The sequence below is a fragment of the Carettochelys insculpta genome, chromosome 3 (genome assembly GCF_033958435.1).
Source record: "Carettochelys insculpta isolate YL-2023 chromosome 3, ASM3395843v1, whole genome shotgun sequence".
Lineage (NCBI taxonomy): Eukaryota > Metazoa > Chordata > Testudines > Carettochelyidae > Carettochelys > Carettochelys insculpta.
The window spans coordinates 112,513,544-112,539,159 of NC_134139.1; the positions used below are offsets into that span (position 1 = coordinate 112,513,544).

The window sequence follows — 25,616 nt, forward strand, 5'->3', positions numbered from 1 at the left end:
AATGCTCTGTCAGAAACAGGAATTTTTCAAATTAGTCTAGTTAAAAAAAATCTGAAATTGACAGTCTCTCTTTAATTCAGCACTCCATTTGAAATCCATTCTCCAAGTGAACGCAGAACACTGCATCCATTCTGAACCAAGTTATTTCAGACTCCCATGAAGGTAAGGTAACCTACAAAAGGAAAACATAGCATGACAGCGCCCTGCTCCCCACAACACACTTTTTTCCTTGCTTTCTGATGAATAAAGTTGGCCTGAATTCCACCCAGCACCATCCTACAAAGGTTGTATCTTTTTTGTTAGTTTATTTTCCAACACTAGAAATTGTCTTGTCTTCGCTGTTTCCTCTAGAAGATCTTATGACTGGAGTACTAGCAGACTTATGAGATCACAAATACCAAAAAAATGGAAATTTGACTGTGAAAAGAATTTTTTCTTTAGATTGTTAAAAAGTTATTTTTAACTCAAACACCTAACAATCAACTGGAAGAAACGCTCTTTTTCGTTAACAATTTGACATTTTGCCCCTTCCGTTACAGGCTGAGAGACCGCCCAGTCTAGATCTTGGAAACCTCCAAGGAAAACCCCCCAGAAAAACAAGGTGTTAAGAAACCCTCTCCCATTTTCACTCACTCATGCCAATTAACAAACAAACAAAAAAAATCAGCCAACCAAAACCAACTTCTAAATCCTCAAACAAATATGTAAAGAAAAAATAGGCATAAATTGCTGTTTCCCAGAATACATATGGCAAAGTTGGATTGAAAACAAAAACAAAACATTCAAGTACCCTTTCTGTAGGGATGCAGTGTAATACATCTACTTTCTTGTCCGGAACACTCTTATCCAGCAACATCCATGGTCTGGAAAGATTTTAGTTAGCCAGATGACCGCTTATCATGGGTGTGGCCAAGTTTCCTGTGGTGCCATAAAGTTTGTTTACAGCTACAAGTCCTGACTCTAAGGCTACATCTACACTTGCATTCCTCTTTCGAAAAAGGAACACAAATGAGGGCAACTGAAAATGCAAATAGGGCACTGATTTATATATCTCATGTTTCATTTGCATAATCTCTTTTCAGAAGAGATTCTTTTGAAAGAAAAAAAAGCAATGTAGATGGGGCTCCTTTGAAAATAAACACTATCTTCGAAAGAGCCCTTCTTCCTATTTTGTTTCAGGAAGAAGGGTTCTTTCAAAGGTGGGGTTTGTTTGCAAAAGAGCCCCATCTTGTTACCTACCAACTCTGTGTTTTTGGGGAACCAGAGCATGACCACCTCACAGCTTTGTGCTCTTCGGGAGTCGGGGAGTGACACCCATGGAAAACAAATCCCCTTCCCCCAGGCCTCTGCTTGAAACAAAGACAAAGCACTGAAACTGGCAGGGGTGGACACACCTAAATCCCACCCACAAGGGTGAATGGATGGAGGAAACACCCCAGCCTCATCTGCATTGAAGATGGAACAGAAACACCTCTCCATTAGCATAATGAATGGAGAACAGCTCTTCCAAAGCTGGAACCCCACTGAAGTATGGGATACCAAAAGCAGAGAAGCACTGTCTGATGGGAAATATCTGCTCCAGATACTAATGAACCCAGGCCTGCTCACAACCAAATTTGTCATTGTTGGACCAGTTCTAGTAATGGATTCTATTGATACTGTGGAAACCATCTTATATAGAAGCCATTTCACGTTTCTTATTTCTGCACGTACACAAGAGCTTGGACTTTTCCTGACCGATTTGGAAATGGCAGGGAGGATGAGCTAAGTGGAATGCGTTAATGAACTGTTTGGAGTCGGAGCTCTTACTCCCTGATACCTGTTCCTCCTTGCTAATAACAGCTTTCTCTCTGAAAATGATTTATGTTTCTCTAATTGCCTCTGACATTGGACTTGTTTGTGTAAACGTATAAAATACTAGAATCAGCTGCATCAAACAGGCTTGCTGGACCTGGTTTTACTGGTGTCCAGTTTGGCTCATCTGTTGCCTCATTGAATTCAATAAAGCTGAATGTTAGCCGCCTAAACACAGAGAAGTCTTTTGCTTTGACAATACCCAATATACTGAAACTGCATAGTTGCATTGTGAGTTCATTCAAGGAACATCAGCCATAGCCAGGCATGATCTGAATCCATTGTGTCACCTCTGTTTACCCATAATCAAACCCAGTGTTCTTCTTGAACTACTGTCCTGTCTCTACAAAAAACACCTACCCTTGCTTAACAACAAGAAGTCCTGTGGCACCTTATAGACTAACAGATATTTTGGAGCATAAGCTTTTGTGGGCAAAGACCTGCTTCATCAGATGCATGATGAATCTGATGAAGCGGGTCTTTGCCCACGAAAGCTTATGCTCCAAAACATCTGTTTGTCTATAAGGTGCCACAGGACGACTTCTTGTTCTTAAAAATACAGACTAACACAGCTACATCCGTGATACCCTTGCTTAAGAAACTGTTCTGATGCCTGGATGTAAACTCTGTATCAGTTCCATTGTGACCTCATCATCTCCTGCCTGATAGTGCTGGGGGCTCTGCTTGTCTCTTGCCCTATGGATCCCCGGCTACCATCACCATCTGGGACCCCGCACCAGTGCAAGCTCCCCAGGGTGTTGAGATCTCTCTCCGCATAGCCTCCTAGCCTTGCCTTATATAATTATACTCATCCCTCACTATACAAGCACAATTGGTTCCTAACTTTTTGCGCGTAGGCGAAAACACGTAAGAGGGACACTAAATTCCTATTAAAATACTTGTAAAAGTCTCTGATTGGTTCCAAGTGCTCAGACTGGCAGCAGATGGCGCTGCTTTTGAAAGGTAAGTAAGCCTGGGGCTGTGGGGGGTTAAAGGCTGGGGGGGCAGTTTGGGGACATGAGTGGAAGAGAGGGTTAAAACATGGTGGCGAGTTGGGTCCATGGGGGGCGGGGGTGGGGTTCAGGCCACTGCAGGTTGGGTCTGTGGGGCCGGCAGGGGGGTTAAGGCTGCAGCAGTTCAGGTGCATGGGGCCAGCAGGGGGTTTAAGTTTTGCTGGTTCAGTTGTGCGGGGCCAGTGGTGGGGTGGTGTTAATTTCAGCAGTTCTGGTGTGTGGGGCCAGTGGAAGGGTTTAAGTTTCAGCAGTTTGGGTGTACAGGGGCCGGCGGGGGTTTAGGTTTTGGCCATTTGGGTGCCCGGAGGGTTTAGGTTTCAGCAGTTCGGGTGCACAGGGCCGGTGGGGGGGGGCGGGGCGGTTAAGTTTCAGCAGTTCGGGTGCAGGGGGAAGTGGCAGGGAGTTTAGGTTTCAGCAGTTTGGAGTCTGCGGGGCTGGTGGGGGGAGGTCAGGCTGCAGCAGGTTGGAGGAGCGGGGAGTGAGTAAGTTTCGTATTAGCGGTGGGAGTTCACTCACTGAGTGAACTAGGGGAGGTATACGTGTCCCTCATTTAAGTGAGTACTCGTAAATAAAGTACTCATTTAACGAGGGATGAGTGTAGTTCTATGGTTTGCTAGCCCTTACATTTGTAATCAGTTTATTTACTATTGTAAGTGTTACAAATATAGTCACTATCCAGAAATAAATAAATTCCATTGTTAAACTGGTTGCTTCTCTCTTTTTCTTCCTATGTAGCTCACTCATCCTCAGGGTGTTGTTTTGGCTTCTCCATTCACTCTGCAACAACACTTCTTATACCTAAGCTAAAAGATCCCTGTGGTGCCCAGAACTCCTGGGGGGTTTGCCCATCGAGTGGATTACTAGTAGAACAATTGTGCTGTGAAAGTGGGGATTGGGGAGGGGGTGTTGAACCAGGGTGGCATATGAGGGCGGCAGCTGAGAGTGCTGTTTAATCCAGCCACTGAGTCCAAGGGCACATAAGGGCCACAGCTTGGCACTGCTGTGCAAACCAGCCCAATGAGTACAGGGACATATAAAGGTGTCAGCTTATAAGTGAGAACAACATGAAGTCCTGTGGCACCTTATAGACTAAGCTATTTTGGAGCATAAGCTTTGCCCACAAAAGCTTATGCTCCAAAATGGCTGTTAGTCTATAAGGTGCCACAGGACGACTTCTTGCTCTCAAAGATACAGACTAATACGACTACCTCTATGATAGCTTATAAGTGCTCATTAACCGGTCCTCTCAGATGAGCTCTGGCAGAGAGAGAGAGAGAGAGAGAGTGTGCGTGTGTGTTCACCTGAGCCCAGCATCTTGTGGGCCCTGGGTCGGGTAGAATAGCGCCACTGGGAGGGAATTAGCAGAAAGGAAATTTGAAGCTCCTTAGGAACACTAGTGTCACAAGCAGCACACTGACAGCATTATTCACCTCTCCCCGCTGTAACCTCAACTAAATGAGCATTCCCCAGAGTAACGGGCAAATCTGGTAACAGTCTACACTGATATTTTTTGCTTTCGAAATAATCTCTTCCAAAAAAGAGATTATGCAACTGAAGCATGAGATATGTAAATCAGTGCCTCATTTGCATTTCAATTTCCCTCAACTGCATTTGTCTTTCGAAAGAGGAATGCAAGCATAGACATAGCCTAAGTGTTCTGTCCTGTTATTTAACTCTATTTTATCCGTAAATGTCTTTTAAGAGTCCAGGAAGCAGTGGAAGCATTGCTAATGCTGTTAGAAAACATTGACCTGCCGTGGTTTGGCACCAGTCAGGTCCCAAGGGTGCTGGACTGGAGAGGTTCAACCTGTACTGCTTTTATTATTAACATCCAGAACAGCAACACACAGTAACCAAGATCAGAGAGAGACAAAGCAGGTTGCTCTCTAAAACAAAGAGTTACTCTATGCTGCCTGCTAGCAGACTGAATGCTGCTAGACTGAGGGTATGGCTATACTTATGGGGACGGAGGGGTCAGCATGCCGCAATCAATCTTCCAAAGATCAGTTTTGCTGGGCGTGTGAAGATGCAGCAAAAACAAATCTCTCTGGGCTCGGCCCTCGACGCTGGTATTCCACGCTGACAGGTAGAGGAAAGGACATCGACGCAAGCCTGAAAAGGCCTGATCTGCACCAGGGAAAAAGTCAATCCTGATGCATCGATTCTAGCTACGCAAATGATGTGGCTAGAATTGCATATCTGGGATGAACTTGTACCTGGGATCTCACAGGTACCTGCAGAGCCCATAGCTCACAAGAAGAACCAGGAAAAAACCCTGAGATTTACAGTGTCAACTTACAATTTGAACACGTTCTCCTTTGCACATCGAGGAAACCATCCCTCTTCATTTTACATTTAACTGACATCCTCCTTCCATGGGAGCAATTCTACAATATGCATGCTCTAAGTTTCCTTGGCAATAGGAATACAATCAGCATAACATCCTGTGGCACATGCACATTATGTTCCATAGATGAGGTCACTGGAAATACAGCAACAAGCACAAATGCATGAAGGTGTGTTTTTTTTTATTAAGCCAAGAAGCATTTGAAATCACCTCAAAATAATTTTTATCTGTTTGTACTTCCATATGTCTATTCTGGTGAGATGGAATTACTATAATTAGGAAAATACTTTCTTAATTACGTCGTAGCAACTCATAATACAAATATAGTTATCCTACCTATATTAACCTCATCTCACCACAATATTTAATGTTACCTCTCTTCTCTAAGAAGAGTTCCCTATAAATTTTAAAATATCCAAACAAATTATTCCATTAGATTAGATTCCACTAGACAGCAAGTTCCCAGCCCTTCTCCTCTAGCTCACCCAGCATATCAACATCTCCTTTTCATTCAGCTCAGCACCACAGCAACTCAGTCACTCTGGGTACAGCTACCCTCTCATCGGAACTGATGTAACCTGATGAATAAGTGATTTCAGGCTAAATAAATTATATCTGCTTGCATGGCAAAGCTAAGGAAATCAGATGCTGAGCCAGACCATCATGCTTCACTCCAGACTGTCTTTGCACAGACAGCAATCTTTCTTTTCAGGTCAAAACTGGCACAAACAATTAATCTTCAGTGAAATGTCTTCATAAAACCACGTATCAGTCACAGTCCAGGAAAACAGCGCTCTGAAATGGTAACAAGTCCTCACACTGATACACTTCCTCCAGAAGAAATGGGGAAGCCAAGAAGCTTGGTATCCATATGGCTAATGTGACTCAATGCAAACTTGGGGGTGGCACACTGTTTCATACTGTATGTGAAATAAGGAGCAGGTTGACCTAACACTGAAACCCAGCTGTAACAATAATCTCTACTAGCTCTCTCAATTTTCAAAAAAAAACTTTATTCTAATTCAATTAAACTGACACTCAATTAACTATTAATATAACAAATTACAGACAAGAGCAGGGGTCAGCAACCTGAGGCTCTCTAAGTAGTCATTTGTGACTCTGACTGACTCCTCTGCAGCTCCCTGCCCTGCCGCAGCTGAAACAACAGAACTAAATTCAGTTGGTTTAACGCCCAGCAGGGCAGTGGGAGGGATCCAGCTGAGCCATTTAGCACCAGGATAGAGCAGTCTGGCCCCAGAGGGGAGAACTAGTGGGGGTGGTTCTACATCCTTCCTCCCCTGTCCACCTGTGTCTTCCATGTTGGCTGACTCCAGCCAGCTCCCTCCCTCCCTCTACCCAGTCCAGGTCAGTTGATCCGGTGGCTGAGAGGGGAGGGGAGGGGAAAGAGGAATGGGCATGGGGGTGGGTTGGAGGGGGAACTGGCACCTTTGCCTGCCTGCCTGTTCTGCAGGGGACAAGCGTCCCCCAGGCAAAACCTAGCCACAGAGCTCCACCAGCAGCACACGGAGCAGGGAGGAAGGAGGACACATTGCTGCCACCTGATGGGCGGACAGAGAGCAACTGCTATGTCCACGTGCCGCTGCTCCTGGGAGCGTGGGAACTCGCGCTGCCTTGAAGCAGCGGCAGCAGCAGTTCCTGAAATGCCAAGGAGGGCCAGCGCTTTGTCTCTGGCCGGGAGGGCAGGTTGAGCGCCACCTGCCAGAGAACTTGATGCCCAGTTCCCCCTCCTCAGCATGTAGGGTTGATGCAAACATTGCTCCTTCCTGCTGAACAGCCTATCCCCAGGCACAGTGTTTTCCTTGTCCTCATTTGCTCTCCAGCCCAAGGCTGAAAGTAACTTAAACTTTCTAAATGGCACAAGTCATTGCATGTACACTGTTCTTAAACCAGAGGTGACAAGAAGTACGGTTTGGCATGATTTATTAAGGACTCTCATATTCACATGCATTGCAGCTCTTGAAGTATTGATTTTGTAAGTGAATTTGAAAAAAAAGGCTCTTCTCGCTATTTTGGTTGCAGACCCCTGGAAAAAGGATGCAATATTGAAAGTAGCCACTGGGGGCAGTTGCAGCACCAAAAGAGAGGCCAGCAAGGCTGGGGCTCTGCCATCTTGCTTGCCACAAAGACCAGATAAGTGGTTCCACTGCTCCAAACTCAGACCCCACAGGCTGCACGAAGGGGGGGGAGCCCCCCCCAACAGTCTGTCCCTGTAACAGTCTGCAGGCCACAAGGGCAACCGCTGGAGGAAGATGCACCTCCCAGAGCCTTACAGCCCTTCAAAAAGCCTGCAGACTGCTGGGGCTAGGGGGCAGCCCCCAGAGCCTTGCTCCCCCCACCCTGCCTAAAGGCCATGGGGAGGTGCTGGGGATGCAGCCCCTGGAACCTCGCACTCACCCAATCCCAGACAGCCTGCAGGCAGGGGGGGTTACTGCACACAAGGGCAACCCCTGGAACCTCCCCCTCTGCAGGCTGCACGGGGTGGGGGGAGGCACTGGAGGCCAGGTTAGCCCCTGAAGTGCCCCGCCCCAACAGGCTGTAGGATGGAGGGGGCTGCAGGAAGCCAAAGCAGAGCACACCCGCCCCCCACAACAAGTTGCAAGGATTGCGGGGAGCCAGTGCCTCAAGTAAGGTATCCCCCTGGAGCAGCTACAGGCTGGGAGAGTGTGAGTGTGTGCGTTTGTGCGCACCCATCCCAGCCCTCATCTGACAACTGCACAGCTTTGGGAGGAACTACCACCGGAGCAGTGCCACCCTCACCATGACAGGTAGCCCTAGCAGCCCTACCCCACCTCCTAGCCCCCTGTGCTGAGCACCCTTCCCTGAGTCCTTCACTTCCCATTTGCCTTGACATCTGTACCCCCACCCTCAGCTCCCCACCTTCCTAGCCCTGCCTTTGGCCCTCCACCTTGAGTCTGGCACCTCTCACAACCCCCTGCCCTAGGCCACTCGCCCCCATCCTTCCTCATCCACTGAATCCTCACTCCAACCTTCACTTCCCATCATTCTTGAAATAAAGCACGTACACTTTTCATTTATTTATCCCTCCCCCTCCCAAAAAAAATTTACTTCAGTTAGAATGTAGCAACACTGGGCATATATATCTGCTCGTTATAACAATAATTTCCCTCACATTTTGTTTGTTTGCCTCATCTGTTCAGTAGGTAAGCTCTTAAGCTCTTCAGGGCAGGCAATTACATGCCATGTATTTATATAGGACCTGTGGCAATGGGGCCTTGATGTAAGGTGGCATCTCTAGACATTAGGGTCATAGTTCAGGTAAACTGCACCTCCATCGTGAAAGCAAAACAGAGAAAACACATTAAAACAACAAAAGAACCTAAGCTCATGCTACAAATCTTATCAGAGGTTATACCAACTTCAGCCTCAGGATCTGGTTGCTGTTAATTCTTTAAAACCCACAAATGGGTTTTCCCGATGACTACAAATTTACAACCATTTTAGATTTAGGAACAGAATGCAGGCTAGGCAGAACAGCCAGTTCCTTACACAACTATTGATTGTTCCCTCTGGTAACACCTAATTCATAGACAAGGCCTTTTCCTTAGGGCATAATGGTAAAAGGCTAGGTTTTTGCATAAGCAGAGGTGGGGAATTCATATTAGCCTTTTAAAGGTATTTTCCAGAAATTCATTTAACACGTAGGCCATGTCTACTCTTAGAAAAAACTTCAAAATGGCCATGCTAATGGCCAAATTGGAGAATACTAATGAGGCGCTGAACTGAATATTCAGCACCTCATTAGCATGCTGCCGGCTGCGGCACTTTGAAAGTGACAGGAATCAGCTGATAGGAATACAGGGATTCCAATGTTTACAGGTTCCTTTCGAAAAGGATCCCTGTGTAGATGAGCTGCGTGCGATTCAAATGCAGCACTTTCGAAGTCCCGCGGCTGGCAGCATGCTAATGAGGCACTGAATATTCATTTCAGCATCTCATTAGTATTCTCCGATTTGGCCATTAGCATGGCCATTTCGAAGTTTTTTCTTAAGCATAGACATAGCCGTATTGTTCCAAAAGTCCATTTTTGTCATGCACATTTTAATATAGTTATTTGAACCTTCAAGCCTTATTCCTTCCTTCCCATTCCCCTGACTAGAGAGACTGCATGCAATGCTAGTCCACAATAACACAAACACATTGTTTTAACACAGTAAACCCCAAAGATATTTAAGCTCAGTTTAGTAAAGTTTTCCAGGAACACACAGGAAAATGCCTTGTTATTTAATATAACACCATCATCAAATATTTTATTATGATGCCTATGAAAAATAAGTCAAGAATTCAAATACCGATTACGTCTGTGTAAGCATGGTTTGCATTACAACCTAAAAATCTAATTAAGAAGCCAAGCCTGGAGATCTGACTTTCTGCCTTCCAGATAGTGCCAAAACTGTTCCAAATATTATGCCTAAATGCATGACATACGGATGTATTACTTGTATTCTGGCAGGGATCAAAAGCCTTGATCATTATCAGGATTCAATTATCTTTGGTGGTGTACAAAGATTCCTGCCGAGAGGAGCGAGCAATCTAAATTAAAACAAGCAGCAGCAGGTGTGGAGTCAATGGGCCAGACTGGGTTTAATCTGAGTTCAGTCAATAATTCTTTTTTAATATACACTGAAGTAATTGTTCAGACAGAAGCCAAACAAGCTCTCTTTAAACTCAGAGGCAAAGTGGTTAATTAGTTGCCTTTTATCAGGGACAGTTAACATTGGCAGTTAATTAGTCTTACAAAAGGCTCTCTTTCAATGAAAGAGTAGCACCCACAGGGTAGAAGGAATTATAAAATGGGACTGGAAACCTTCACTTGAATGCAAGAAAGCTGAAAGGAGCATGTGGAGAAATACAGGTGATAGCTGCGAATAAAGTATCAGAGAGGTAGCCATGTTAGTCTGTAGCTTCAAGAACAAGAAGTCTTGTGGCACCTTGTGGCACCTTATCCACGAAAGCTTATGCTCCAAAATATCTGTTAGTCTATAAGGTGCCACAAGACTTCTTGTTGTTCTGCGAATAAAGCACTCCTAAAACATTTGCCTTTTGTACCCAGTGAATGACATATTTCATAAGCAGACCCTTGGATCAACACCACCTTAAAATTAAATGATCAGAGCTCATAAATCAGCAGAATGACAGATGACAGAAAAATTAACACATAGTTACATGGGTATAACTGCCTACATGGACATCCAGAGACAAGGGTATCCAGGCAGGGAGCTGTGCCATTATAATGAGATTGGTATATTTATACTGCTAATAGGCCTGCCAGTAAATTGCCCTGTGTAGACAAGCCTTAAGTGTTTGTACAATCATGGCTCACAAGTTCAGGAAAATGATAAGTATTTCCTCAAAAAAAGAAGAAAAATGTTGAAAGGAATAAATTCTTTAAAAATTACTGTTGTTTTCTGATTTTTTATATAAAAGCCCATTACCAGATTTTCATTGAAAAATCACAAACATTTCACTTGCTATTAAAATCTTCTATAAAACATTCATTTTGGGGGAAAAAAAAGTTTTCCAAGAAAATGTCACAATAAAAAGTTTCTGACCAGCTCTAAAAATCAGTAATTAAACAGTGCCATAGAGCGGCAGTGTTCTGCCCTAATACAATAGATACTCTGCTTGTCTTCCCCGCATAAAACACATGCACAAACATTACACAATCAGAGCCATATTCTGCATTTTTTTAGAAATCTTATTAGGGTTGGTTGGCTGAGCCTTTGGCAGCATTAATACTATGAAAGCTTTCCATGGTAACAAAAATGCTGCGCAGTCAGAAACAAGTTGAGATGTGATAAGCAACCCATATTTTGTTAATGAAAAGAAAAGACAAAAAGGACTGCTTTAGTAATGATTTTGTACATACACAAAAATCTCAAAAATTTGCAAAATTAGTGTGGCAGGGTGGGGCCAGGAGAGGGGAGGCAGGAGTAAAAAGAGAGCTGAGATAGAGCTGGCAACCAAAGTAGGAACAGCTGAGGAGTGGGCTGCCCTAAACCAATGAGGGCCAGCTGATCCTACTCAGGGCTACCTTTATAAGCTCTTCTCCACACAGGGCAAGGAGAGGGTGATGAAGGAGAGTTTGGGAGATGAGTGAGGAGACGGACGGACGGACGGACGGACGGACGGACGGACGGACGGACACTGAAAGAAACACCTGGGGCCACAAAAGAGGAGAGGAGCCTCAGCAACCCAGGGGGCTGTACTGCCCCAGCCCAGGGGGGGCCTGGAACCTCACCAGAGACTTGGAGGAACTGGTCAGCTGAAGGAGCCAAACTAAGGAGGGGACTTGCTGCCACAACTACCACTTGAGGAACGGGATACCAGGGGAAGCGGCCCAGGGAGAGGAGCTGCAGGGGCCAGGGCAAAGTGAGTCAGCCCTCACCGGTAGCGGCTGTCCAGGGTCCCTGGGCTGGAACCTGGCGCAAATGGGTGGGGACTGGGTTCCCCCCCCTAGACTGCCCCCTACCCCAACAAGGGTAACGTGGTTCATACAGTGGGGCCAGTGGACTAAACAGAGGACCTGGGGCCCAGGAATGAGACTGACTCCACTACATTAGTCAGAAATGTTGTGATTTTATATAACAACATATGAAATAAAGTAATTTTATGCAAATACCTGCTACAAGCAAGTTGCACTAGAAACCCTTGTATTTTTTGAAAAAAAGGGAAGTCCAGTATCTTATTTTAAAACAATGTTTTCATTTGGGCAGTGCCTGGGTGTGCTCCAAATGTCAGCCTGAAGAAGAAAACCAACCCAAATTCCAGAATAAATTAAAAAAAAAAAAATCAGGTATTGTTAACGTAGACACCGACTTCTCCTCCAGCCAGGGAGAGTAGGTGAGAGGAGTTCAACTCCCTCCCCACTCTTGCCCCCCCATCCTGAACCCCACCCTCACTGCATTCCATGCCCCAAGCCCAGACTGATTTACCACCATCCCATTCCACCCCTTCCCCCAAGACCCTGCATCTGCAACACAACAGGCCACATGTTCATAAAAATATTCCCAGTTTAAAAGTGATATGAATGAAGCCAGGATTTTAACAGAGTTGCCCAAGATCACAGATGGAATTACAGAGTGGAGTAAAATTAGAGTTCTTGACTGCCACACCTTGGACCTTACCTCTTCTCCAGAGGTGAGTTCTTTTGTCTTTTTCTGGAATTTTTAATGCATTCTGAGTACGTCTACATTTGCAGTCAACTGACAAAACTTTTTGTTGTTCACACGTGCTTCAACTTCCCTCCCCCATGAATGACAAAGATTTCCCACAGCAACTGAAAGTGGCTGGGTCTACACGGAGACATCCTGCCAGCAGCTTCATGCTAATGAGCCATCTCTCCGGCAACTGCAAATTAGCTCATTAGCATATTCCCACAGCTCAGTAGCATAGCCACATGAGATCTCACTGCCAACAGACGGTGCTGCCAGCAGTAAACAGGCTGTGTAGATGCACCTCTGCCAGCAAAAATCCCCTCTGTCATCAGCCTCTTATGCATGTCTACCTGGCCAATTTACTGCTGGCAATGAAATCTCGCGCAGCTATGCTACTGAGCCATGAGAATATGCTACTGAGCCGTCATTTGCAATTGGGAGAGAAACTGCTCAGTAGCATGAAGCTGCCAGAAGGACATCTCCGTGTAGACCTAGTCAGTGCGAATACTGCTTTGTTGACGGTAGCACTCTGCTGCTGACAAAGCAAATCCTCCTTGTAGAATGTGGAAGTATTTCGTCAACAAAACTGCAGTCAAGCAGGCTATGTCTACACTAGAGTGACCTGTTGACAGAAGTTGCTGTTGAAAGATTCTGACAAAACTTCTGTCGACAGATCATGGCCACACAACAAAGCTGATTGCTCTGTTTATCTGTTCTGTCAACAGAGAGCGACCACAATGCCTGGATGCTCTTTTGACAGAATGGCCAACTGGAAGCACAGCAGACAGGGCTGCCCAGTGACCTGGAAGCCCTGTCTTGTGACAGAGGGCCCCCTGGAGCATCCACACAGCTGTTTTGTCAACAGATTCTATGGAAAAAGGCATGCTGCCTTGTCGGGGAGAAGAAGAAGGCTGTTGACAGAAGTGCTGAGTTTTGTCAACAAAACCGTCTAGTGTAGATAAATGACCAGTCCTGTGGCACCTTATAGACTAACAGAATTTTTTGGAAAATAAGCTTTCGTGGGCAAGGACCCACTTCGCCTGAGGCAACTATGAAGACGTAGCCAACGTGTTCACGCATGCTGACTTTTAGTGATAGGGCTGTGTTGACACAACCTTGCCACTAAAGGCAGTGTAGCACAGACACACCCTCTGTGGACTAAGAGTTATGTGGAGACTGCCCTGCTTGACAAGAACACTGAGCCACAAGGATTTCCTGAGGAGACACTCCTAGCTGCATTGTGCTAAGTTTCTCTCTTTTATTTCTTATGGCTGTGCAGTCACTTCCCAACTGTATTAACCAAAATACCCTGTTGACACTAGCTTCTAAAAACCTAACCTTAATTCAAACGCTGGCGGGCTTGCTACTGACACATAAAGATAACCGCTTTCTTCTTTAAAAGAAAGAATGGGGGAGGGGAAGGCAGCAGGAAGGCTGCCATGTCATCTTGAAGAACCATGAAGACAAAAGTTATTTACTACTCCACCATGTGAAAAAAATGGCCTTAAAGATTTTATTCCAAAACATGAAATCTTTCCTTATTTGAGCAAATGAACTATACCAGGTATAAATTTCTCTCTTTTTCCGACGCAGGCCCCAGGGTAAGATGGGAACGGGGCCCAGCTCTGCTCCCCAGAAGGGGTGGGGACAATGCCAAAAGGGGCAAAGCCAAGGGCATTTGGCCCTCAACGCCACTGGGACCTCAGCACTGGTGCCCCTACTCCATCCAAGCCACCTGCAGCCAGAGCTGCATGGCTGCAGCAGTTCAAGGGAGCCCAGGATAACTTCCCCTCTTTGGTTCCCCCTGTTGGCAGACCTGCCTTTGGCATTCTCTAGCAGATTGGAAACACAGCACTTGCCTGCACTGTCTCTTTACTCACATGCCCTGTAACTTTCTCGAGAAAACACAAACCCTGAGCCAGGGACAAAAGTACAGTAACTTGAATTTCTTACTGGTATTGTTATATCACAACGCCCCCTGGGGGGATCGGTTGGTTGGGGGAGATGAGGGGAGGTTGTGATAACACAGTACCTGTATGAAATTTAAGTGTGGGATGGAGTGTGGAGGGGCTCAGGCCAGGGAGCTGGAGGATGCGGGGAAGCCCAGGGCAGGCTGCTGGGTTGTGAGGGGTGCAGGAGTTTGGAAACTGCCCCCAAACTACTCACCGAAAGCTGTGTGGTGCTTCTGCAGGAAGAGGTGGGTGGAGGCTGAGCAAGAGAAAGGCGGAGCAGGGGCAGGGAGAGGGCAGAGGCACATGGCCAGTGCTCCTCCACCCCAGAATCCCTGAACCTCTGCAATGGGAGCACAGGAAAGTTTGTTTAAGGTCAAGATTTTGCTCTCTCCTCCCTACCAACTCCTTTCAATTGCATGTGGGGGAGAAGCAGCTCAAGTTTTAGCCTTCTGCAGCCAATGTCACATTCACGGTCCCGCTAAATTTCGCAAAGTTGTCAAGGATACCTGGGAAGAAAAATCAAACCAACAAGAAGAACTTGATTCTTATATCACAAAGAAAAGTAAAGGAGATCGGGATGATTTTGGGATTTAGTTTGGTTCACATCTGTTTTTATGCCTCTTCTCATTAGACTGTCATCATGGCACTACCAAAGCTTGTACGCCACTGCAAATGTTGGTATGTAAATTGTGGCTTCTCAAAACATTTGACTGAATGAGGTGTTAACAAAAAACAAAAGAAACAAGCCCAAAACAAAAGCAGAAATCCCTATCACAACTCTAGCACTGAGGCCATGGTTATACTACAGTGCTCTGCCAACAGAAGTCACTGTCAGAAGAGATTTCCTGACAAAACTTCTGTCCATAGAGTGCAGCCACACACAAAAGCCAACTGGAAGAGCACTCCACTCTATCGACAGAGTAGCTGGACTGCCTGGCTGATCCCTCAATAAAACAGGCGCCCAGAAGCACAGCAGAGAGGGCTGCTCGTTGTTGTGGATGCCCTGTCTGTTGAAAGCATTCACACAACTTTTTTGTTGACAGATACTGTTGACAGCAGCATTATGCCTCAAAGCTGACAGCAAGAGTGCCGAGTTTTGTCCAGATACGGTCAACAAAACCTATTTTATGTGTGCACACTCCTCAAGTTTTGTTGACAAAACCGAGGTTTTGCCAGAAAAACTTGCTAGTGTAGCCCTAGCCTGAACGTTTGTTTATTGAGTTGTTCCTTCTCAGTGCTAAGATTTAAACAGGTTCATCTTGAATTTAAATCTCATGGAGGTCAACAGAATTGATCTTGGTTTTTCCCTAGTGCAGGAGTCGGCAACCAAAATAGCAAGAAAAGCCATTTTTTTTCTAATTTGTTAAACAACTCAGTAATTCAAGAGCCACAAGGCATCTGAACATGAGCCAGTCCTTATACATAACATCAAACCATACTTTTTGTAACCCCTATTTTAAGAACAGTGCACACACAACGATTTGCAATGTGATACATGCATTACAGCGCATTCACAGACTTTTTATATACTCTATTTCCTCACACTTTATCGGTGTGTTTGTACCACTGTCTTCCTGAGTTTCACTCCTGAACCTTCTCTCTCTCTCTGGGGGTATGCTAGGAAGAGTTATCAAACTTTTTGTGATCACATATAATTTCCTATTTAGATATGAATTGCTCATTTTGGGCCTTTTAGACCTTCACTGTTTATTGAAAATAATCAGGAAGGTTTTGTTTTTGTTTTTATTTCATCTTTTGTGACAAAGTCCTGAGATACTCCTTGTGGGTCCTGTACTTTGTGGCAGTTAAAGAGATGCCTTAGAGGCTCGCTGCATTCCTTTTGCTCTGCCTCCACTTTTCCCAGATGCAGGGCACAGCCTATTGAGCCCTTCTCATCATCAAGACAGTCATAAGCGGAGGGGAGGTCTCTCATGGATGTTGGGTTTCCTCCTGCCCCAGGTTTTAACGCTCCCTCCCACTCATGGCCCCAAACTATCCCCAGCCTTTAAGCCTCTGCAATGCCCACCCCACCCAACATTCACTTACTTTTCAAAAGCAGCACCAGCTGCTGCCACTCCTTCGCCCAGTTAGGAGCACTAGGAACCAACCAGAGACTTTTACATGTATTTTAATGGTAATTTAATGTCCCTCTTAAGAGTTTTTGCCTACGAGCAGAAAGTTGGGAAACAATTGTGCTCGTATCGCAAGGGATGAGTGTATATTATGACTGCCTTACCCCCAGCTCTTATCAGAACTGTACAGACTTGTACACCAAAAGCTGCATTGTGTTCTCTGTTTACATAGGATAAGAGGGGCAAGTTCATCTTTTAAATAATGCTTTTCTTTGTAGAGACAGATAAAGGTCCTTCTCAGAAAGTCAAATATAAGGTCATTGTGTGCTTATTGCATAACAAGTTAGTACTGCGTATATCTTTCAGGGTAAAAAATTAGTGAAAATCAGCTATGAAATCTCTAATATACAACTGTATGTTTTGGAATTAAGTAATCAAAACGCTCTCTACCTTGTTTATAATGGTGTCCCAGCAGAATTCAAAACACCCTTCATTCTAACTTTTTCCCTTCTTCTCTTTGCTAACATATCTTTAAATAAAACTTGGACTATTCCATGGTCTCTTCCTTCATTCCCTTCTTAAGGGATACAGCTACACAGCAGCACATGTCACAATAGTACTGTGATACATTATAGGCAGCGTAGTCACTCTTTATCATGAGGGAAGAGCTCTCCCAGCACTTTAAAAAAAGGTGCCATGTGGACAGGCCAAATTTCGGAAAAGCATTTGCTCCAACCCCTCCGACAGAGACAAACACCTACAGGATCTCTACCAAGCATTCTTGAAACTGCAATACCCACCTGAGGAAGTGAAAAAACAGATCAACAGAGCCAGACGTGTGCCACGAAGCCTCTTACTACGCGACAAGCCCAAGAGAGAAACCAACAGAACACCACTAGCCATCACCTACAGTCCTCAGCTAAAACCTCTACAGTGCATCATCAAGGATTTACAACCCATCCTGGACAAGGATCCCCCACTTTCACAGGCCTTGGGAGGCAGACCAGTCCTTGCCCACAGACAGCCTGCCAACCTGAAGCAAATCCTAACCACAACTATACACCGCACCACAGTCACTCTAACTCAGGGACCCATCCATTAAACAAACCTCGTTGCCAGCTCTGCCCACATATCTACACCAGCAACACCATTACAGGACCTAACCAGATCAGCCACACCACCGTGGGTTCATTCAGCTGCACATCTGCCAATATAATTTATGCCATCATGTGCCAGCAATGCCCCTCTGCTATATACATCGGACAAACTGGACAGTCTCTATGTAAAAGAATAAACGCACACAAATCAGATATCAGAAATGGCAATATACAAAAAGCACTTCAATCTCCCAGGCCACACAGTAGCAAACTTAAAACTAGCTATCCTACAGCAAAGAAATTTCAGGACCAGACTCCAAAGAGAAATTGCTGAGCTACAATTCATCTGCAAATTCGACGCCCTCAGCTCTGGCTTAAACAAAGACTGCGAATGGCTGGCTAAATACAGAAGCAGCTTCCCCTCCCTTGGTGTTCACACCTCCAGACCAACTGCTGGTCGTAAGCCTCTCCCTTGCTGACTGAGCTAACCTTGTTATCCCCACCCTTGCTCTGGCTTATTTATACCTGGCCCTGCAGATTTCCAAGACCAGCATCTGATGAAGTGAGTCTGTGCTCACAAAAGCTCATGCTCAAAACTTTTCTGTTAGTCTATAAGGTGCCACAGGACCCTTCGTTGCTGTTACAGATCCAGACTAACACGGCTACCCCTCCGATACTTCCCAGTTATGTGACACTAAGTGTCTTTGTATCGCTGTTTGAAAGGAGAGTGAAGACTTCTACTTGCATTTTTCAAAAAGACTTAGTTCATCTCAGTTTTCATTTATCAGAATTTCCAGATCTGAAGCAGTGGGTCTGTCCCATGCAAGCTTATCATCTAATAAATCATTTTGCTAGTTTTTAAAGTGCTGCAGGACTGCTGTTTTGTTTTGTGAAGATACAGACTAACACAGCTACCTCTTTGCAACCAAGCTTTGGCACTTGTTCTCCCATGCAGCTCATCTTGAATGATTATTTATAAAATATGTATTCTATTAACAAAGAATTTCCCAGCAACCCTTATATCCTTAAAAAGTCACATGCCATGGTTCCAAAATAATAAAAGTAATTAGCAAAAATACAACATTGTCTTTACAAATATTATAAAGTAGCAGAAATGTAGCACTTTAAAGACTAACAAAATGGTTTATTTGGTGATGAGCTTCTGTAGGATGGACCCACTTCCTCAGATCAATTTAATTTCCAATACAGACTGATATTTATAAGTACAGAAGAACAAAAAAAAAGGCAATAAAAACTGACAAATCAAATAGGATGGAAGGAAGAGGATAAGGGGTAGGGGAATGTTAATTGTCCTGTCTGAGATAATTACGAGCATCAAAGGGAAGCAGTCCTTGTAATGTGTGAGGTAGTTGATGTCTCTGTTCATACCACGTGTTAATGTGTCGAATTTGAATATGAACTCTAACTCACAAATCTCTTGCTCTAATCTGTTGTTAATTTTTTTTTGTTCCAGGACACAAATTCTCAGGTCTTTGACAGACTGGCCTCCTCCATTGAAGTGTTCACTGACTGGCTTATGTGTATCCACACAAGAGTCTGTTCTGGTCTGGATACGGTCTGAAGAAGTGGGTCTGTCCCACGAAAGCTCACCTAATAAACTATTTTGCTAGTCTTTAAAGCGCTACTTGACTGCTTTTTGTTTTGATTTCCTGGATACCACAGTACAAATCACTGATGGCCACATCAACACCACCCGTACTCAAAACCCACTGACTGCTCACACCACACGATCTATCATTTACAACCAAGCCCTTAGATACAATTGCATCTGCTCAGATCCTACTGACAGAGACTGAAAACTACAAGACCTCTACCAAGCATTTATAAAACTAAATTATCCACTGGGAGAAGTTAAAAAAAATAATAATAATAAATTGAAAGACCCAGACGAATACCCAGAACCCAGCTATTTCAAGATAGGTCCAAGAAGATCAACAACAAAACAGCACTTGTCACCACCTACAGCCACCAACTCAAACCTCTGCAATGCATCATTAAAAATCTACAATCTATTCTGGATCAGGATGCTTCACTCCAGAAGGCCCTAGGTGATAGGCCTGTCCTTTCCTATAGACAACCTCCTAACCTGAGAAAGATTCTCACCAGAAATCACAGTAACACTAATCCTGGAACTTTTCCTTGCAACAAACCTGGCTGCCAACTTTGACCACATATTTAGTCTGATGATACCATCATTGGACCTAGCTACGTTAGTTACAAGATCAAAGGCACATTCTCGTGTACTTCCAGCAACATTATATATTCCATTGGCTGTGTCTAGGCTATCCCAAAACTTCGAAATGGCCATGCAAATGGCCATTTCGAAGTTTACTAATGAACCGCTGACATACATATTCAGCACCTCATTAGAATGCTGGTGGCCACGGCACTTCAAAAGTGCCGCGGCACGCCACCGCGCAGCTCGTCCAGGCGGCAGTCCTTTTCGAAAGGACCCCACCAACTTTGAAATCCCCTTATTCCTATCTGCTGATTTAACAACAGATTTTAGCAAGAAATTTAAAAAAAAATTAACAACAGATTAGAGCAAGAGATTTGTGAGTTAGAGTTCATATTCAAATTCGACACATTAACACGTGGTATGAACAGAGACATCAACTACCTCACACATTACAAGGACTGCTTCCCTTTGATGCTCGTAATTATCTCAGACAGGACAATTAACATGCCCCCACCCCTTATCCTCTTCCTATCAGTAGATCAGAATAAGGGGATTTCGAAGTTGCCGGGGTCCTTTCGAAAAGGAGCCCCGTCGGGACGAGCCGTGCAGCTGAGAGCCGTGGCAATTTCGAAGTGCCGCAACTGCCGACATGCTAATGAGGTGCTGAATATGTATTTCAGCGCTTCATTAGTAAACTTTGAAATGGCCATTTGCATGGCCATTTCGAAGTTTTGGGATGGTGTAGATGTAGACATTATGTGCCAACAATGCCCTGCCACTATGTATATTCGACAGATTGGGCAAAACCTTTGTCAAAGCATAAATGGACACAGAGCAGACATCAAGACACTCAATACAAAAAAGCCGGTCAGAGAACACTTCAACAGTGAGCCATTCTGTTAAAGACGTGAAAATTTGTGTCCTGGAACAAAAAGAATTTAACAACAGATTACAAGGACTGCCTCCCTTCCTTTGATGTTTGTAATTATCTCAGAAAGGGCAATTAACATCCCACCACCCCTCACCTCCTTCCTTCAATCCTATTTGATTTGTTAGCTTTTATTGCCTTTTTTTTTTTTGTGTGTCCTCTGTACTTGTAAATGTCAGTCTGTATTGGAAATGAAATTGATCTGAAGAAGTGGGTCTGTCCCATGAAAGCTCATCACCAAATAAATCATTTTGTTAGTCTTTAAAGTGCTACAGTTCTGCTGCTTTGTTTTGTTGAAGTACGGACTAACACGGCTATCTCTGTTACTTTACAAATAGTAGTGTAGTCTAGCTATTAGAGCAGTTTATAAGATGTAGCACAGACCATGATCTCATCTTTCAAATTATCAGGGTGATCACCTCCCCTAATTTACTCACATGCCTACGAAAATGGATTGCTGAATCACTTGTCTTTAGGAATCTGAAATTAACAGACTTCTGTTATGTTGCAGATTTACAGTTGCTGCAGCATTATCCAGTTCACAGGAACCAGGCAAGTTGTTAATGCAAGATTCAGAGCATTTTACAATTAAGTTCAGTAACAGTTCTGTACTGTAAGTTACATTTATAACCAGTATTGCAATGCTGCTTCCATTATCCAGGGACAGCAGGAATAGGACAACAAATCATTACTCAAACAATAAGGGAGGAAATGCAGAGAAAAATTCCTTTCCACTGAGGCACCTGTGGATTCAAAGTGTACTACATTTTAAGTGCATTTTAAGATGTGAAAAACAAGCTCATGAATGACGGCAAACTCCACAGGTATGTTTTTATCATCACTAAAATAATAATACACACTTACCGGGCAAAATAGCCTTGTCTCCGCTCCTTTTTCTCCTCCTTAATCTCCATGATATACTGTGAAACGTGTCAAGTGAAGGTTTGGGGCGTGCTGCTCTCTTTCACAGTGCCTCATACCCATGTGTAGTCCCCTGTATTTATCATTTAAAAAAAGGGAAGTTCATAAATTAAAATGTCAGTAATGTCTGCAGCAATTTGCAACGCAGAGATTACGTACACAGCTCAATGACATATGGCAGTAGACTTTAACCAGTGAAAACATGTCACGTGATACAGACCTACTGTACTAAACACACAAGACAGTCAATATGGTTTGGCAAGTCTCAAGAAAAATCATATCTAAGATTTGTTTGCTTTTGTTCTTGTTTTATGAGGTTAAATCAGAGGGAATCTGAAGAGATTTTTGTATGAAAATCAGTGACAGCATTGACAGTGGCATACTACAGAGGATTAACTGAAAGTTCTGCACCACAGTCTTAACGGCATATATGTATTTTATCCTTTCCGAATTTGTAAATGGATTATATACCAAAAAAGCCCACCCTTCTTTGTTTCCCAGTTATGACCATGATGATTCCAAAGTGCCTAAAAGTCCTCTAATATCGAAGCAAAATTTGAAATAATAATTTAAATTGCACATACAGAAAATGCTGACAAAAGCAACAAAGCAGAAAGTCTAAGTAGAGGTCCACTGACAATTCAACTTAAAACTGTAAAAAGCAATCTGTAGTCTCTGTAACGGAACAGATACTGTTTTTTCATGCCTCGTTAAACCAGTATGTAAAATCACAAATAAAAATGGTACTCTGCTTGCAGATGAATTGTAGCCACCTTGACACAAGAAACAGCAGCTGGTAACTTTTCTGGGATGCATGAGAAATGAAAAATATACCCAAGAACAGTCAAGGTAACATCCAAAGTATTAAACTACTGAAGATTAATATATCAGTGTCAGCTAGATACTTATTTGTGGCACTAGCCATTAGAACCACAGCTTCTTACATAATGCAGGCCAGGAGCGTGGGGATTTCAAATGGCCTCTACAATAGAGCTGGGCAAAATATTAGTGGGAGCAGAGATTGGAATACAGGTGTTCTCCCCTTCCCCACCAGCTGAGAGCCCTATCCGGCAGCCTAAAAAGTCATTCTGAATTCATATTTATTTATACAAATCAGGAGGCACTTCTCAGAGACCCCTACCCAAGACAAGCCAGTCAACAGCTTGGTGGTTAGGGCATCCCTGCAACATAGGAGACCAGGATTTAAATCCCTGCTCCAAACTTGAAATGTGAGTTTGGGTCTCCCATATCAAAAGTGAGTGCTCCAAATCACTAAGCTATTACCGATGGAGGAGGCCACATCTGCTCAGCCCTGGTCTAACACTACCACACTGATGTTTACGATAGGATTTTCACAAGTGCTTGGCACAAGCCTATCCAACCCATCTCTGGAGCAACTCTTTTTTTCAAGAAGCTATTCTGTCGGACACGTGCTCATTTTCCCAAGCACACAGATGGGAGACATAATTTAATTGGGAATAACCTTCCTGCACTCTAGATTAGATTTTAAAGCCACAAGGAATCATTAGATTATCTGTCTCATCTGATTTCCTGAATAACACAAGCCTTAGAATGTCATCCAGTTACCCCTTCATTCAGCTCAATAAGGGGTTTAACCAACGCCTATCTTCCAACAAGAGATGCAGAATCTATGACTCCCCTCAGTAATGGGAGAGACACAAACAATTTCAATGTAAGTAGCAAAAAATTTACACATTAGCAGAACCTGCTCCAACCAGCTTTGTTTCTGCATTGAAATCATACTCTTCAAACCAGCAGGTATCTATCAATGTATATGCATCCAAAACAATCCAACTTAATTGAAATACCAAAGAAGAAAATATTTGGTAACCTGTAATATTATATTCTGTCAACATATTTGGTGTAATTTTCCCATCCCGATTTTCCCATCATCACCCCATTTTCCTCAACACGAACTGCGTCAAAATATGCTTCCTATTCTGACAAACTCTTTGGCTACAGAGTTAAAACTACAGCACTCTGTCAACAGATGTCACTGTCGGAAGAGATTTCCTGACAAAACTTCTGTCGACAGAGTGCAGCCACACACTAACAGCGGGTCAGAAGAGCACTCTGCTCTGTTGACAGAGCAGCTGGACAGCCCAGAGGCTCTCTCAACAAAACAGGAACCCGGCAGCACAGCAGACAGGGCTGCCCACTGTTCTGGATGCCCTGCCTGTCGAGTGAAGGCCCCCTCCAAAGCATACACACAGCTCTTTTCTGTCTACAGCAGCGTTATGCCTCACGGCTGAGAGGCAGAATGCTGTCGGCAAAAGTTCTGAATTTTTGTTGACAAACTGTTGACAAAACACATTTTGTGTGCACACACTCCACAAGTTTTGTTGACGAAACTGGGGTTTTGTCAGCAAAACTCGCTAGTGTAACCATTGCCTCAGTGATTAATTGAACATATTCCAATTTAAAATCCTTTACCTATACAGCTATTTTACACAGTGGTCATCACTGAATTTTGCTACCAGTAATCATCATAAACTCTCATTTCAATTATATAGATTAGACAGATTTAGATTTGTTTAAAAAATACAGATGAATCATGACCAAGTGCTCTACAAACTAAAATGTTACAAAGTCTTCATTGGGATACCTGTGACAATAGCAGAGGCAAAACACAAACTGCCATTTGTCCCAGATACTCAGGGCCCAGTTATGCAAGATGAGTGCTTCCTGAAACATTAGGTGCATCTTACATCCAACCACTTTATGAGGCCCTGAACAGTTTCCAGAGTCAAGTCCTAAACACTTATATGTTTAAATGTAAGGAAACAATAGTCACTTTTTTTTTTTTACATTTGTGCTATATTCGAGAGTCAAGCCTCCATTTACAGTACAACACTTGGACATCAAGAGACATCTAACCAGTAAACTTCAAGTGCAGAAGGAGCTTCTTCTCTGACTTTGACCACACTACAGTAGAAAAAACAAATGTTTGTGCAGTGTGTGCACATCGCAAAGTTACCCATGAGAATGCAATTCTAGAGGCTACGATGTGCTTTCCATTTCAACTCCATATAATACAAACAAAAAAAGCAGAGTCTATTCCTTCAGGCAACTTTAAAAAAAATGGAGACTAAATACAACAAAACTGCAAGATAAATGGACTGCCTTGAAAATAGGAATATAACATCGTTTATCACAAATATATAAGGTGGAGGTCGAGTGAGGGCAAAATCAATATGTTCTTAAAGGAGAAGAAAACAATCTTTTTGTTGTTTTTCTTTTAATATACTGAGAAGAAACTAATGAGTTCATCTCAAACACTGTTAAGAATTCCCCTGACCTGTGAAAGTTCACATATAACTGACGTTACATTGTTTAAACAAAAAAGCAGTCGAGTAGCACTTTAAAGACTAACAGAATAATTTATTAGGTGATGAGCTTTCATGGGACAGACCCACTTCTTCAGACCATAGCCATACCACAATAGACTCAATATTTAAGGCACACAGAACCAAAAATAGTAATCATGGTTGACAAATCAGAAAAATATTATCAAGGTGAGCAAATCAGAGAGTAGAGGGGCAGAAGGTGGGGGAGGGGAGTCAAGAATTAGATTAAGCCAAGTATGCAAAAGAGCCCCTATAATGACCTTAAAAATTCCCATCCCAGTTCAAACCACGTGTTAACGTTTAACATTGTTTAAGCTCTTCTTCCGTTGCTTTGTTTAGTTTTAAACCTTAGCGTACTTTCTCAGAAAGTAATTTGAGTAATTCCAGAACAAAATACTAATGCAGCTTAAAGGTGTGTCGTGAGGTTAAAAAGTGCACTTAACACCAAGTTCCTTCTTGATGTTACTTTAGAAACTATTTCAGGTTTGGTATTATTTCCTACTAAAATGGACTCAATAGATGGGAGAGAATTTCTCTTTAATGACGCTAATGATGGTAGGTTTATTTTGCTTTATTTTGGTTTTTAGACACCATTTACTAAAGAGGAAAGATCTAGATGAACGACATACACCTTGATCTCAGAATGAATTATTGCTAAGCTCCATGAT

The 25,616-nt window shown here is 43.5% G+C and overlaps 1 protein-coding gene across 2 annotated transcripts in view; it reads right to left on the reverse strand.

Annotated features, from left to right (window-relative positions):
- Positions 1-25,616, reverse strand: part of NCOA7 (nuclear receptor coactivator 7) — a 164,866-nt gene that overhangs the window by 111,127 nt on the left and 28,123 nt on the right. For both annotated transcript variants that reach the window (XM_074990611.1, XM_074990609.1), the window contains exon 2: positions 21,524-21,653. In XM_074990611.1, the coding sequence (XP_074846712.1) occupies positions 21,524-21,573 (50 nt within the window). In that variant the 5' untranslated portion in view covers positions 21,574-21,653. The remainder of the gene's footprint in view (positions 1-21,523; positions 21,654-25,616) is intronic.